This window comes from Caretta caretta, chromosome 2 (assembly GCF_965140235.1).
Source record: "Caretta caretta isolate rCarCar2 chromosome 2, rCarCar1.hap1, whole genome shotgun sequence".
Taxonomy (NCBI): domain Eukaryota; kingdom Metazoa; phylum Chordata; order Testudines; family Cheloniidae; genus Caretta; species Caretta caretta.
In genome coordinates, this window is record NC_134207.1 from 188,393,615 (window position 1) to 188,410,499 (window position 16,885).

General features: G+C 40.6%; 1 protein-coding gene across 8 annotated transcripts in view; it reads left to right on the plus strand.

Annotated features, from left to right (window-relative positions):
• ULK4 (unc-51 like kinase 4) overlaps positions 1 to 16,885 on the plus strand; it is a 386,015-nt gene that overhangs the window by 171,930 nt on the left and 197,200 nt on the right. For all 8 annotated transcript variants that reach the window (XR_012667172.1, XR_012667171.1, XR_012667173.1 and 5 more), the window contains one exon: positions 2,612 to 2,704. Coding sequence is in view for 5 of the 8 variants with exons in the window: in XM_048838838.2 (XP_048694795.2) it covers positions 2,612 to 2,704 (93 nt within the window). In the remaining 3 variants the exon portion in view is untranslated. The remainder of the gene's footprint in view (positions 1 to 2,611; positions 2,705 to 16,885) is intronic.

The window sequence follows — 16,885 nt, forward strand, 5'->3', positions numbered from 1 at the left end:
TCTTACTCACTCTTGTATCTTATTTCATCCCTTCTCTTCTCCATTACCATATGCAATTATTTTACAGCTGTTCATTTCCTTAAAAGAAATAGAAATATCCTTATTCCTCTGGTAAATCAAAGATTGTCATGTTGTTAGAAGACATGTCAGTGTCCATGTTGATATTCAGCATCTTGTTTCCTCTTTACCAGGCTTTCGGTTAGTGGATTTTGCATGGGTCTTTTCAAAGATTTCTTTCTTGTACCTCTTTACTGATCCGGACTTTCCATACATGTTTTCACTTTTATCTGCATGTAAAGTTGATCAGACATTTCATCCAGATTTGCTGTTCTTGCCTGTGTACTATATCTGCTTGTGTGTTATGTACAATCTTCAGTTGTCTTTAAAAATAAATAAATAAAGCAAACTTTGAGGGGAATGAGTTGATGTTAGGTGGTAGGTAACTAATATTCATGTCTCCCTCACTACATGGCATTTTAGAAGTAAAAAAAACCTGATTGGAGTTGTTGCACATTCACTAGCATTCCTTAGAGGATGAAAGTGCACTTAATTCAAAACAGCCCCCCCCTTCCCTCCCACCCTGGTGCTTTAAAAGGTTTTAAATTGCAAAAAAAATAAACAAAATCAATAATCTAAGTTGGGTCACACATCATCCCTCGTACGATATTTCTGAGCTCCGCCTAGCACTTATACCTTTTACTATTTTAAGATTCTTTGTGTAAAATGATTTTTTGTCATTTTACTGCTGACCTTTTGAAAATGTAGATATACATGTTACTAAAGGACTCTATTAATACTGCATTTCTTCCTTTGTATTTTCTTCCCATAAACTGGGATTAATTTTTGTGAAGCTCTGCTTTTGAAACTTCATATCCAAGTAGTGGACTTATTATACAGTTCCAAAGAGTTAGGGTCCTTGAGAGTGCTGGTTGGACCTAATTTTAAAGCCTGACCTGAACGTGACTAGACCACAGTTGACCCAAATGCAGGAGTGTCAAGTTGTGTTCATACTGGACCTGACTCTTGTAGTTGCGTCACATTGCATTGGGCTGCAAAGTTAGTTGCAGAGGGGTAGCAACCAGAGCCAGCAGACCAGTGTGGCCAGGGCATTGCAAACAGACCTATGTGCCTCTGTCATTCACAGACCTGCCTTGTTTCCCCACCCTGTCCTGCAGTTGCCCCAATGAACATGGGATTGTCTGCTCCTGCACCCCCATGGGACCACAGCCCTCCTAGGGTTGTCAGCTGTCTGGTTTTTTACAGGAATACCTGGTTGAAAAGGGACCCTGGTGGCACCAGTCAGCATTGCTGACCGGGCTGTTAAGTCTGATTGGCACGGGGTTGGCAGGCTCCCTATCCAGCTCCCAAGAAGTGGCCAGCATGTCCCTCCGGCTCCTAGGCGTAGGGGCAGCCACAGGGGCTCTGTGCGCTGTCCTCGCCCCGAGCACCGGCTCCGTAGTTCCCATTGGCCAGGAACCATGGCCAATGGGCACTGCAGGGGCAGGACTTGCGGGCAGAGGCAGCATATAGAGCCCCCTGGCCTGCTCCTCCACGTAGGAGCCAGAGGGACATGCTGGCCACTTCCCAAGAGCTACCTGAGGTAAGCACCACCTGGAGCCCACCCCCCTCACCCCCTCCCACGCTCCTGCGCCAGCCCTATGAAAATGAGCAAGTGAGGGTGGGGGAGAGTGAGCAATGGATGGAGTGAGCGGAGATGGGGCCTTGGAGAAAGGGCGGGTCAGGGAAAGGATATTTGGTTTTCTGCAATTAGAAAGTTGGCAACCCTAAGCCTCCAGCCTGCAGCCAGGGCAGCCAGTCACCATGCCCCATTGCTGTGTGCATTTGGGAAAGTCCTTGTCCTCCTCCCCTCTGCTGCTACCTCTTGCCTGGCAGTGCTGTAGGGCTCCAGGCACAGGGGAAAGGTAGGTGTGGGCACAAGCCCTGGGACTGTGGGGTGGTGTGGGGTTAGCACCCATCTGCTGAGCCCCCCATAATCACCATCTTCTCACATTTCCTGAAATGCTGCAGCAAGGGCATCTTCTGCACAGGAACCATGAACTACTCCATGCCAGGCAGGGAGGTGGAGTGCAAGGCAAGGGATGCCCAATGCAAGAACCTGACTGGCCATGCCGCACCACTCTAATAACAGCTGAGGTGCACCACGTGTGTATGCACACATTTGTGTATTTGTCTGTTTCTTAAGGTGGGAAACAGCTGGTGCGAGCATAACACTCCGTCCCTTGTCAGTGCTGCTGATGCCAGCCATTGTCCCATTTAAAGAAAAGACTATTTGCTGTAGCCCCAGCCTTGCCATGCCACCTCCAGGGATGTCCACAACCCCAGTCCACCTCTAGTCCTTTGGGCTTGATCTTAAAGCCTGACCCAAGCATATCCTATCCAACCTGCGCTCAACACTTGTGTTCAGGTTTGAATCAGGTTGCAAGGCCCTAAGGTCTTTGTCTTGTTGTTGACTTGTAAAACAAAATCATTTTGGGTTGGTGATTTTCATAAAACTCTGGTAGCTGATATAATTTAAGCTATCACAAAACATCAGCTGTATGATGCAGAATATCTCCGATTTTCACGATAATTACTTTCATTTTCATTGCAGATATGAGCACATTCTAATGGCACCTGACCCAGTACCAGTGTATGCTCTGAAACTGTTGGTAGCCCTGACTGAACATAGCCCTGCTCTTACTAGGTAACACAACTAAGCTTTCTCTCCTAATCAGAATTTTTCTCAATTCATCCTTATTCACTGTTCAATTAGAAATTAAGAATTATATAGATTTAAGTGCAGTTCATACTGATGAGATTGTGTTGAGAGACAGATCTTGGCAGTGTGTATTTGTTACAGGTAGAATTTTTGTAAGGCATAGTTTCTGAGCTGAAGTCTTTTGTATTACAGTTTGGTATGTGCTTGATTACTTTAATTATCTTTTAGCATAATTAGTTAAATATAAAAAGTGGGAATTTAAAAAACATTTCCTGAACTGTCCTTTATGCTAAACAAATAAATAGATATAGATATATAGAGATATCTTATTCTGTGCAAATATTACATACTATGCCACCATATTACATAGGCTAATAATTCTAAAAGCTGATGAAATTTCTTTTCCCTCACTACTGCTGGTAGGTGAGCCTTTCATCTCATTCTTCATTTCTGAGCATTGTCTTCTGAATTCAACCAATAACGTAGTGGCAAGACCAAATTAGGTTTCTGTATGATTCTGAACCTTCTAAAACCAAGTTGCTTAAAGATAACGCGATATTCCGTCAGGCTGTGATTAAAATGTTCAGACATGCCAGCCTGATCACAGTGAGAGAAGGCTTCTCCACTCACCCTCTGGTCACCTGAAAGGGCAGAATCCACACAGACAGACATGCGCGCGCGCACACACACAGTCCAGCTACTTCCTGTTCCTCCCTGCTCCATCCAGGTAAACTTTCTCCTCCCCCACCTCACCCCCCCCCACTCAGTTTCAGAGGGAGCCCCCTATCAACAGCAACCCCTTTATTTCCAGGCAGCAAGACAAAAGTCCCATGGTGCAGAATGGTGGTCAGGACATTTCTTGGGTGCTTAATTAATCCATATTTACAGTTGACAAGTGGCCTAATTTTCAGAGGTTTTGAATATTCATATCTTCCTTTAAATTTGTTTAATGCCTCTGAAAATCAGACTGCTATGGATTTAGATATCTAATTTATGCACCCAAGTTTGAAAATATTGATACGTGGTTTGATTCCCAACTCTGTAATTGTGCTTGAAAATATCTTTTGTGACAATTATTCCTTTTGTGAATCTTTTCCATTGTTCCATATGCTCCATCTAAGATATTATCTTTCATCTGTGAAAGGCAAATTACCACTTTTTAATCTCCTGTTTTTCTTTCCCTCTTCCGTAGCCCTATTCTTATGCATTTTTTTATGAAAGTCTATGCACACCAACTTATGCAGACAATACTGTAGCGATACAATTTGGTAGAAAGAGTCCTGCCAATGTAGTTCTGTCCTGTTCTGTGCAAGGTTCAACAAACATAATGTTCTTAAGTGTCCCCCTCCCCATCTAACCTGTGCCTAAAAAAAAAAAAAAAAAGACAAATGTTTTTAAAAACAAATATTTTGGATAAGTATTTGGATCTGGAAACCTTTTGTTAGGTACTTTTGTAAGAGATTTTACATAGACAGTTTTCAAATGTGCATTTGTAATGGATAAAAACAACTTTAAAGCAACTGTAGGCAACAGGTATTTAGGCTGTGCTTTTAAAGAAAATCCTATTGAAATCTGATTGATTACAGACTAAATAGTTAAATATTTCTGGATGTTAAATAGATTTGCAAATAAGTATAGGACACTTTCAGACCCTGGTCCCAAAAAGTGTGACCAACTCAAGTAGTTTATGGCAATTTGCAACTCGGGCACCATAAAGCACCGTGGAATGTTTCAGTGTATTGTCCTTTTATAGAACCCTCTAAACTGCTTCAAACCTCTCTGATTCCAGCTGTTATTTGGTACTGATGCCTTATTAACCTCTAGCTACTACAGTGACTGGTGAACTGAAGATGCATTTATTGAGACAGCTACCCCGTATCAAGAAACAACTACATGGAAGTGTTTATAATGCTTTATCCTGTTTTTTTCCCTATATTATGGTAAAAATTATTGAAAGTTTAGAGAAATTTTGTTTTTTTATGTAATAGGGACTCACTAGTGGAATTTTCTGCCACAGAGGGAACTAAAATAGGTGTATTCTTTACATGCCTCCTTTTCTTCAATTTTTGAACATTGTTTCATTTCTGTGTCAATCAATATGAAATAGTCAAATGCTGTTAATAAACCATAAATCCATAAGTCTGCTCTCACCGGGGAGATGAATTTTAGAAGATATACACTTGTGTTTGTAAACAGTTGTTGCAGAAAAATGTCCTATATTAGTCATGGTCCTTGGGTTAGGTTTGTGATAGAATGAACTGTATTTCCTGATGAGGATGTGGTGGCCGAACGTCCAGGGAAATTAAGAAAAAAAAAAAAGGTTTTAGGAAAATAAACAAGATGTTTGAATGCGGGATAGGTAGATAGAATAGGCAGGAAGTAGAGCAGGAAGGAGGAAGAGAGAGATGGAAAAGGAATGGTAATGTGTTTCCATTGTATGTATCTAGGATTTTGGGCCTGAATGTGCATTTACTTGCATTAAGTTGTTAATAGTTCTACTGAACTCAGTGGAGTTATTAGTATAAAACTGAAGTGAGAATCAGTTAGGTCCTTGGTACTCACCTCTGTTGGGTGGTTTCTGGAGCAATTATGTTTGGGGAGTGGTTCTTTGAGTCTCAGTCTTCCGACTTTCATTGACTGAAATGAGCAATAGGAAAAAATTAATTTATTTTCCTTAACAGCTCAGATGAAAACACTCCCCTTTTTCCTTCTTATCCTTTACAGTCCTACCATGAGCACTGCTGCTACGCACTAAATAGATTAAAAATGAACTAGAAAATTGTTTGAGTGGCTTGAGATTTTGAACAATTTGAATACAGTAAATGCAGTACTTAACTGCAATTTTATTGCATTTATACTATTTATACTACCACAGGATTACATTTATTGTGCAGATAATTAGTACCATTTTCTATTGTTGAAATAAATCTATTGAGCTTCTAATTCTTTATTACAATTCATAAAATATCACTGTAGCTCAGGCTTTGGTTATCGGAGCAATGTTTTAGCTCACCATCAAAAGCTCTTTTCTGGGGGGAGAGGGGGTGTACACTTAACAGTGTTTGTGCAGGGTAGATATTTGGATGCTGACTCACCCTTATAATCTGTTTATAGTTGGGTAATATTATTTTTTTGATCCTGACATTACTGGATGGTGGGTAGTGAGCTTCTAGGTGCTACAGTACATCTTTATTAACTGTTCATATTTTTAATTTAGTCTTTTTAATTCGAGTGTATCCAATGGTAATATTGGAAGGTGGATTCTTAGTTTCCAGGTTCTGATTTGACTTTAGCAATCTTGCTGATTTCCTTCAGTTATTTTCACTACTGGATATCTTTTTATATTGTTATTTTAATACTTAATGATGAATGCTACTTTCCACTGAGTCTGTCTTATCCAAAATTACATTTCTCCCATAATGCTTCTCTCTTCATAGGGTGACACATTTTCTTGTGGCTTGAAAAAAAATCAGTAGAATGGTTATAGATTTGGAATATGTAAATGAATGGGTTATTTTTTCTTATCTCATTGCCCCCAAATCTTCCAGAAATGACTCCCCTTACTATTCTGATTCTGAACTAACAAGTTTTTTCTTGTTTAGCAAATATGAGTTGTTCTGAAATTGCCTCTATAAATTGAAGAGTAAATTGTGAGCAGTTGAGATATCAGCCCAGACAGTTGTAATGTGAATTTAGTGATTCTGTCCTGTCCTAACTGTAAGTGTGTGTGTGTGTGGGGGGGGGGCTTATTAATACAGCTTATACAACTTAACAAATAATAGTGTTTGTAGATCTAGATTATATTAAACTGATTTTTAAAAACACATTAGACTTTTTTTTTCTTTCTGTTTCTCTTGTGGTGTCACTACAAGGCAGAGTTAAGTTTGGGTGCCCTAAATGTGTATTTCTACAGCTTAATATGTTTGGATTTCTTTTACCCTTTACTCTTAATTTTCTGGTTTTATAATGCTTCCTTTTGGAAAAATTGCAGCATAATATTTTAGTTAAACTAAACTGGTATACTCTGTCTTAACTCCATGCTAATGTACTTCTAAAATCTGGGATGCTGATTATTATTTATTTGCATACATGAGCTGAGCTAAGATTCTCACCTAGTCACATGCCTCCAGGAGCTGAGGCATTCAGAAAAACATCAGATATTGTAAAATTCGCAATGAAATGACAGAAGTTGGGGACACTGCCTATTATTCTATTGTTAAAGTCATTCAAGAAAAAAAAGGAGGGAAGAGTATCTGGTACCAGATATGAAAGTTTTAAAGGACCTATTTTAAAATAATGTTAACTGTAAATACATTAATATATTTATTTGTCAGTTCTCAGAAATTCTGTGCCCAAAGAGTAAGTTCTGTAAGTTTGGGGAAATACACTGTAGTCTTCATAAATAACAAAGGCTGAATGTGTGGTTCAAGTACAAAATTCAGCCTTAACTAATGAGCTGCAACCAGTACTTTCATAATACATCATCTGAAATGACTGAACAGATTTTAGAAATTGAAATGGATAGGAAACCTCTTTGTGTCATCTTATCATGGACATCCCTTCCATCAATATCACATCATGTGGACACAGCAGGCTAGATTGTCTTTGGCCCTTATGTAGGTCCACCATGAGGGTGGCAGTGAAGGAGGGAAGAAAGGAGCCTCTCCAATTCCCCCGCACTTCCCACAGAGTACGGACAACACCAAGGAGACACATGGCAGAACAGAAAAATGTTCAGAAATCTTCCATTTCTAAGGGCTTGTCTACATTTACTGGGGGATTGACAAGCAGCTATCAATGCATCGACGGTCAATTTAGTAGATCTAGTGAAGACCTGCTAAATTGACTGCAGATCGTCTCCCATCGACTCCTGTACTTCATTGGATCGAGGCGAGTAGGGGGAGTCGACGGGAGAGCGTCTCTCATTGACATCGGGTAGTGTGGACCCCGCAGTAGGTAGATCTAAGCTATGTCGATTTGAATTACGCTGTTCACGTAACTCAAATTGCATAGCTTAGATCGAACTTCTCCTGTAGTATAGACAACGCCTGAGTGTTACGAATTTAGTAGCTGTGAAGATGATTGATGGATCAACTTTGTATACACAGTAGACTGTCGTGATTACTTAGAATCTCTAACTCTTTATCATGATGTCTTTGAAACCACCCATTTTCAAATGTCATTTACACCACTTTTCTTATCCATGCATTGTCCATTTAGAGACTATTAAATGCACATTTCAGCATCACTATTAGTAGTGGGTTGATCCTCTTCTCATACATCATGATGATTGCTTTTCCTAGTTTTTGATTTTAAAAGCAGCTATAGTAGAGTTTGACCTTTTACCTTTAGAGTTGAATGTTGAGATGATAATTGCTTTTGAGTCAGGAGATGCTCCATTTAATCCAGTGCTCCTGGTATCAGCTATTTTAAAAACTTCCATGTGAAAAGGAGCAATTTAGATTACAAAATATCCATGAACAAATAATATTCTCTTTACACTTGAAACAAAAACTATAAAGTTTTGGTTCCTTGCTTCCATATTGAACTGAATAATGGATGCTTATATTAATTGTCTAAAAAGCGCTTTATCCTGATCTCCCAAATTGTAAGCCATTGTATATTCTAGTTTAAAAATAGTGTTAAATTTAAAAAAATGACCGGTTAGCTTCTAAATTAGAGCTTTGTTTTTTCTGTGCTCTCTGCCCTTTTGAGTTATTGCAATGAATTTAAACAAATATTTGGAGAGGTTCCTAATAATGAGCAACCCTATCTGGTTTGCCCACTAAAATTGGAGAATGTTTAGGTGCCAGTCTTATTTAACTCAACAATAGGATCAAATCTTAGATTCACAACACATTGAGAAAAACTAGGTTTTCTTAGCACAGGACAGGACTTTTTTTTAAATCATTGGTCTTATGTCCTCTGCCTTGCAGCACCAAACCCGGATTGGATATTTGACAAATTACAAAACATATAACTAACATCTTAGTCTCCTCTTCTCCAGAGACTCTGTCTTTCAGGAGTAGATTAGAAACACATACATACATACAAGTAGTCTTAATATGTTGGTTTTGTTTATCTCCTGCAAATTTTAGAACAGAGAGCAAAATTTCAGTTTCCACCTCCCATTCCAAAAAAGATTGGAAAAAGCTTTAAATCCTACAAAATATCAGGTAGCACAATGCCTAAGAATGTCTTCTCAAATAATTGGTAGATATCTATCATTTCAACTCCATGTTAACTAAGTGTGTCGTGTCCCCGTCCCCTCCGCAAATTTCCTCTGGTGTGTGGGTTTTTTTTTTTTAACAACATTTAAGAATTGCTCGATGACAGATTTCTCTGTGGAGAGTTTAGGCTATGCAGAAATGGAGCCCTCTGTTTATTAAATTATTACCTTCTGAGGCTTCCTCCTTTCCCCTCCAGAGACTTGGCTGCCTCTGTCTTCCCATCACAGAGAGAGATCTCATGGGGATGGGACAGCTAAAAAAAAAGAATTTTAGTAATTTTTTTTTTGGAGATGTGATCACTAGGCCACAAGATAGGACCCTTTCGTTCTTATCTGGCACTCTTCCATTTAGCCCAGACCAAGCCTGTCCCTGCCTTCTCTCTAAACCAGATCAGCCCTTCTTCTGTCTGTCAGTAGTCTCTCCTCTTCTTCACCAAGAACATATTGTGTAAGGAATAGAGTGAATAAGGTAGGACTTGCCAAACCATAGAATATTATTTTGGGGTGGGTTTTTTTGGTTCTTTTAAATAATGTCCTTCAGGCTGCCTCCTTGCTCCATGTTATATGCTGATCTTTGGGAGATTTAAAAAGAAATGAAGATAAGTCTGAAATCAATTACTTTACACTTATTTAGGGCATTTAGCACACAGATCTATAATTTAAGGTAGTTTTTTAAAATTGTACTTGTATGTCACCTTTACAAAACACCCTGCTGGATCTGGATATGTCATTAACAATACATTACTTACTTTAAGCAAGTGGGAAATTGGTGGCAGAGGATGGCTTATTTGCTAGCTTGGATCTATTTCATGGTCAGTGGCAGCATGGCAGCTCCCTTGGTCAGTGCTCTCTCATCCCTCACATTGCGCTGATCATCTCCGATAAGAATAAAAGAGCTCAGTTCACATTAAAGACTGACGGCCCGCAAAGTTTCATTTTAATAATGCTATTAGAGAGCCTAGTCCTGTCATCTTTACTTGCTCAAGTAGTTCTATGAATAGGATTATCTATGTCGGGATATCCAGCACTGTTAAGAATTGCAAGATATTGTATTATGTTTTTTAGTTATCATGTGGCCAAAAGTCTTTGAGAGCTGCCCATAAGTTTGCTTCTCTCTGACTAAGGTCTGGTCTACACTATGAGGTTAGGTCGAGTTTAGCTGCATCAGGTCGATTTTATAAGCAATGCGGCTACACAACCAACCCCGTTCCACCGATCTAAAGGGCTCTTAAAATTGACTACTGTACTTGTCCCCGACGAGGGGAGTAGCGATTAAAATCGACCTTCCTGGGTCAAATTTGGGGTAGTGCAGATGTAGAGCTGTCCAATTCTATGGTATTGGCCTCTGGGAGCTATCCCAGTGTGCTCCAATATGACTGCTCTGGACAGCACTTTCAACTCGATGCATTAGCCAGGAACACAGGAAAAGCACCAGGAACTTTTGAATTTCATTTCCTGTTTAGTCAGCGTGGTGAGCTCAGCAGAGCAGGTGATCATGGAGTCCCAGAATCGCAAACGAGCTCCAGCATGGAGCGAAAGGTAGACACTGGATCTGATTGCTGTGTGGGGAGAAGAATCTGTGCAGGCAGAACTCTGAACTAGCAGAAGAAACGCTGATATATATGCCAAAATCACACAGGGCACGGTGGAGAGAGGCTATACCAGGGAGACACAAACCAGTGAAAGTTAAGGAACTCAGACAAACCTACCAAAATACAAAGGAGGCAAACCATCACTCCGGGTGAGAGCCCCATACATGCCACTTCTGTGATCAACTGCATGCCATTCTAGGGTGGAACCCTACCTCTACCTCACCACTGTCTGTGAACACCTGCAAGGGGGGAGTCTCACGCAGCACATAAAAGGATTTTGTGGATGAGGAAGAGGAGGAGAATGTGCAGCAGGCAAGAGGAGAATCCGTTCTCCACAGCAGCCAGGACCTTTTCATCACCCTGGAGCCAATATCCTCCCAAGGCAGGTTCCCGGACCCTGAAGGTGGAGAAGGCACCTCTGGTGAGTGCACATTTGTAACTACACTACAGGGTTTAAAAGCAATAGTGTTTAATGTTTGATTTGCCCTGAAGAATTGTGATGTATTCGCGGCCTGTACAGCTACTGGGAAAGTCTGTTAACATGTCCGGAGATGGAACAGGAATCCTCCAGGGACATCTCCATGAAGCTCTCCTGTAGGTACTTTGAAAGCCTTTGCGGAAGGTTTCTGGGGAGGGCTGCCTTATTTCGTCCTCCATGGTAGGACACTTTAGCATGCCAAACCAGTAGCAAGTAGTCTGGAACCATTGCAGCACAAAGCACGGCAGCCAATGGTCCTGGGTTTTGATCGCATTCATGCAACATTCAGTCTTTATCTTTCTGTGTCAGCCTCGAGAGTGATATGGTCACCATGGTCACCTGGTTGAAATAGGGAGGTTTTGTAAGGGAACATTAAAAGGACCCCGTTCATTCTGGGCTGTTTGTGCTTGGCTAAAAGGGATCATTCCGGAGAACAGCCACGTGGTAGGAGGAGGGGTGTGCTGCACATCCACCCCAAAACCGCAGCCCCGCCTTTTAAACAGCAAACCCAATCGGCATTGCTTGCTATGGGAAAGGAGAGCACTGAAGTTTGAAACAATTCCCACATGTTATGAAGGCGGAAGAAGCCAATCCCTCATACCCTTTGGCTTACCTGGAAGCTGCCTGGAAACCGAATTCTGTTGCCCAGCCATATATGATGTGTCACCATACCAGCAGGCGCTCAATATAAAAGGCAAAATGCGACCTTGTACCTAAAACACATCAGTCTGCTGTGAATTGCTTGATTCACTGTAAAAAAAATCTTTTGTTCTCAGAAATGTATCTTTTTAAATTGTACTCTCCCTTTTTATCCCCCCTGCAGGTGCAAATGTTTCTATGCTCCCTGTATCAACTCCGTCCCTGAGATTATCATAGATTAGAAGGTGAAAAAAACACACTTGCAGTGACATGTTTTCCAAGCTCATGCAATCCTCCCGCACTGATAGGGCACAGCTGAATGCATGGAGGCATTTGGTGGCAGAGGCCAGGAAAGCATACAGTGAGCGTGATCAGAACACGCAGGAGGGGATGCTGAGACTAATGGGGGAGCAAACGGACATGATCAGGCGACTGGTGGAGCTGCAGGAAAGGCAACTAGAGCACAGACCCACACTGCATCCATTGTATAACTGCCTGCCCTCCTCACCAAGTTCCATATCCTCCTCACCCAGATCCCAAGAACTCGGGGGGTGGGGGAAGGAGGAAGGCTCCGGACACCCAGCCACTCAACTCCAGAGGATGGCCTAAGCAACAGAAGGCTGTCATTCAAACAGCTTTGATTTGTAGTGTGGCTACAATAAGCAGTGTGGCCTTGTCCTTCCCTCCTCTCCCATCCCACCCGGGCTACCTTGTCAGTGATCTCAATTTTTTTAATAAATAATGAGTGAATGGATTCAAAACAATCGGGACTTTATTTCGTTTGCCAGCTGTGGTTGAAGGGGGAGGGGGATTGGCCTACAGGGAAGTACATTCAACAAAGGGGGCGGTTTTGCATCAAGAACAAACACATGCAACTGTCACACCATAGCCTGGCCAGTCATGAAACTGATTTTCAAAGCCTCTCTGATGCACAGCGCACCTAGCTGTGCTCTTCTAATCGCCCTCATGTCTGGCTGTTCAAAATTGGACACCAGGCAATTTGCCTCAATCTCCCACCCCACCATAAATGTCTCCCCCTTACTCTCACAGGTATTATGGAGCACACAGCAAGCAGCAATAACAATGGAAATATTGGTCTTGCTGAGGTCTAAACCTACTCAGCAAACAGCACCAACACCCTTTTAAATGTCCAAAGGCACATTCTACCACCATTCTGCACTTGCTCAGCCTATAGTTGAACTGCTCCTTACTACTGTCCAAGCTGCCTGTGTATGGCTTCATAAGCCATGGGAGCAAAGAGTAGGCTGGGTCCCCAAGGATAACTACTGGCATTTCAGCATCTCCAGTGGTAATTTTTTGGTCTGGGAAGAGAAGAAGTCCCTTCTTGCAGCTTTTCGAACAGCCCGGAGTTCAGAAAGATGCAAGCATCACGCATCTTTCCCGACCATCTCACATTGATGTCAGTGAAACATCCCTTGTGATCCACCAGTGCTTGCAGCACCATTGAGAAGTACCCCTTGCAGTTTATGTACTGGTTGGCAAGGTGGTCCGGTGCCAAGATAGGGATATGCATTTCGTCTATTGCCCCACCACAGTTAGGGAAACCCATTGCAGCAAAGCCATCCACTAGGACCTGCACATTTCCCAGAGACACTAACCTTGTTAGCAGAAGGTTATTGATTGCCTTGGCTACTTGGATCACAGCAGCCCCCGTGGTAGATTTGCCCACTCCAAATTGATTCCTGACTAACCAGTAGAAGTCGGGTATTGCAAGCTTCCACAGAGCTATCACCATTCGTTTCTCAACGGTCAGGGCAGCTCTCATCTTGGTATTCCTGTGCTTCAGGGCAGGGGGAAAGCAACTCACAAAGTTCCATGAAAGTGGCCTTACGCATGCGAAAGTTTCGCAGCCACTGGGAATCATCCCATACCCGCAACACTGTGTGGTCCCACCAGTCTGTGCTTGTTTGCCGGGCCCAGAATTGGCGTTCCACTATATCTACCTGCCCCACTGCTGCCATGATGTCCCAATTGCTACATCCTGTGCTTTCAGGAATGTCTGTGTCCATGTCCTCCTCACAACAGTCCTCATGCTGGCGGCTCCTAGTCAGGCTCTGCACATACTGTAGGATAATGCGTGAGGTGTTTACAATGCTCACAACAGCAGTGCGCAGCTGAGCAGGCTCCATGCTTGCTGTGCTATGGTGTTTGCATGGATAAATCAGGAAAAAAGGCGCGTGATGATTGTTTGTTGTTGCTTTCAAGGAGGGAGGGAGGAGAGACTGACGACATGTACCCAAAACCACCTGGGACAATGTTTTAGCCCCATTGGGAGCTTAACCCAAAATTCCAGTGGGCAGCGGGGACTGTGGGATAGCTACCCACAGTGCACCACTCCGTGAGTTGATGCTAGCCATGGTATTGAGGACGCACTCCACCAACCTATTGCGCTTAGTGGGGACATACATGATCGACTGTATAAAATCGCTTTCTAAAGATCGACTTTTGATAATTTTACACGTAAGGAAATTGCTTCAAATGTGGACTGTAAACATTTGTCCAAGTTTCAGGCTTTGAAGTGCAACTGTAAAGTTTCAAATAGTCAAATACAAAAAAAAAAGCCTCTGAAAATAATTACATATGTAGTGTAAATATTAACAAATCCTTAATTCTCATATAGTGACGCTGCTGAGCACAGCTATAACTCAGTCTTTTGTGTGTGTGTGTGTGTGTACATGTACAGAACAGTCTTATCTTAGATCATTTTATGATCTAGAAAAAATCAGAATAATTTTTTGTTAAAGCACAACCTGAAAATGAACATTGTCTTTTACAAACTTCTATACAATTTTTGTTTAATGTAAGTTCAACATTTTAATGAAGTTTGGGTATAAGAAAGATTAATATTTTGTTGTACTCCCTCTCTCTGAAAAGCCTTGTGAACCTGAGAAGCACTAAATCGAAATATTTTTTTGCTTTTATATTTTTAATTTCCAGTTGGATACAAATCTGAGTAGTCTTAACCTTTTCTTCTAATAAGTAAATATTAAGTTATTGTTGATCTTTGTACAGCTGGTATTTCAATTTAGTTGAAAATGTGCCATTAGCAACAGATTCCTGGGTTGCCAAAATATACAGTCAACTTCTGTCAAAAACATCAAAAAAGTAATATTGTCCTTTAACAACAAAAAAGCTATATAGTAAATGTTTTAGAATCCATAAGGGGGCTTAATTTTGCCAGACTCTTTCATCTGTTCCATTTGTGATAACTATTGAACTTTACTTTAAACTGAAGAATTTTATGGAGCATAATATTTTTTTAAAGTTATTGAAGTAAGATGAAGTAATTGAAATGAAAAGTGTTTCAATTCAGTGTAATTTCTGAAATTTGAGATATGAAGGTGAGGTTTAGCAAAAATTAGCCTAACCACTTGACCATAATTAAACGGCACTGTTTTATTTCCTTTGATGTCAAGAGTTTTATAAATGAATACTGTGATTTATATAGACATTCCAGCAGCACATTTCTTGAAAAGAACATTTGCATTTTTTCTTAACCCTTTTATTAAGTTTCTATTAAGATTTTCCCCAAAGTCCTAGGTGCTTTTGCCTCTGAGCACATAAGCAGTTGTTGTTCGTAGCAATGATCACAGCAGGTTTCTGAAGTTAACAGCTTTGCTTACTACAGATACCAGAAAGGGAGGTCTGTAGAATTCAGAGCATATTACTAATACGGTCAAAACTGTATCTGACATCTGCAGCCCATCAGTTTTCACCAATCATAGCTTCTCTGATTTTGTGTGGGTTTCCACAGTATGGAAACCAGCATATTTTTATTTTTCTGATTTGAGCCCGTAGTGGTAGATGGTTTCACACTGAGTTGAACAGGAAAGTCTCTGATTACTCATCAATGTGTCCATATAAAAACACATCGTTCCACAAACTGAAATTAATGATAGACTGCATTATAATTCTTTTGCAACCTACAACATAGAATCAAGCAAAATCTGTTATTTCCAAGGGGCCAGATTTATAGGCAGAGGCTAGAAGAAAATCACTATTTAACTTGATCTCAACATCAGGATTGGAACAATCCTGGAAATATTGGGATGGATAGCAATGTTTATCTGGGCACTCTTCCTATCATTTGTCAGTCTGGAATGGTGTAATGCAATGCATTACAGTTCCCAATTTTCACAAATACTCCAAGTCTTGGGCTTTCAGCTGTTCTGACTGTGCATCTACAATGTTGCAAACAACATACTGGTAGATTAACTCACCAGGGATGAAATCATGGTACTGTTGAAGTCAATGGGCAAGATTTCACCCCAGGGAGTCAATTTACTGTGATATTAGAAGTACTTGTGGCACCTTACAGACTAACAAATTTATTGGAGCATAAGCGTTCATGGGCTACAACAGACTAACATGGTTGCTACTCTGAACCTGTGATATTAGAAAATCAAGAAAGACAGGAACCAGTTGTGAAGAGGGGCCAGGCCCACGAGAGAAGTTTTATTTTAAAAATTTCTTTTGGTCAAAACCAAGCTTAGATATTTATCTAGGGGAAAAGTTCTGTTCACCCTTGGCAAAAACATAAACAAACAGATTTCAACCACAACAACTATATTGTGCAATGTAAATCATAATTTTGGGGGTAAAATGCCAGAAGATTTTACAACTAAGGGAAAGATAGCAAAAAGCTTTACATGCAAAAATATTCAGCCATTTCTAGTGAGAAGCCAAATTATTTATGATTTGTGTTTAAAAATAAGAGACAAAATCTTATATTTAGTACTCAAAGAAACAGGAAACCAGTACAATCCCACTAAGGCAGAGGTTTTATGTTGCTGCTGTTTAGTACATGCAGAACACAAACTGTGGCATGTAGAAGCTGCAACAAGGGTATCTCTTTTCCCACTTAAGCGATTTTACTTGCTTTTATGTTTTCTTCTTGTTTTGCATAATTAATGCTGGGCAACTACTCCATTCTAATGGATATGGAATGTTTAGGGCAGATAATGTGTATGCTATGTGACTAATTTTTTGAGGTTTTTTTGTTTGTTTGTTTGTTTTTAAGAGGAGTAACTTTACTGTTCTCTTGCTTTTGTGTGGCATCACTGAGCAACTGTTCTGCTGTAGACTTGGGTGGATTACAGTAATCCTTATGTAAAAACATGCTTATTATTTGATTTTATTATTTATTACTATTAAAATATTTATATGGAATGGTAAACGTTTTGGAAATAGTAAAGAGAGTAAAGTGA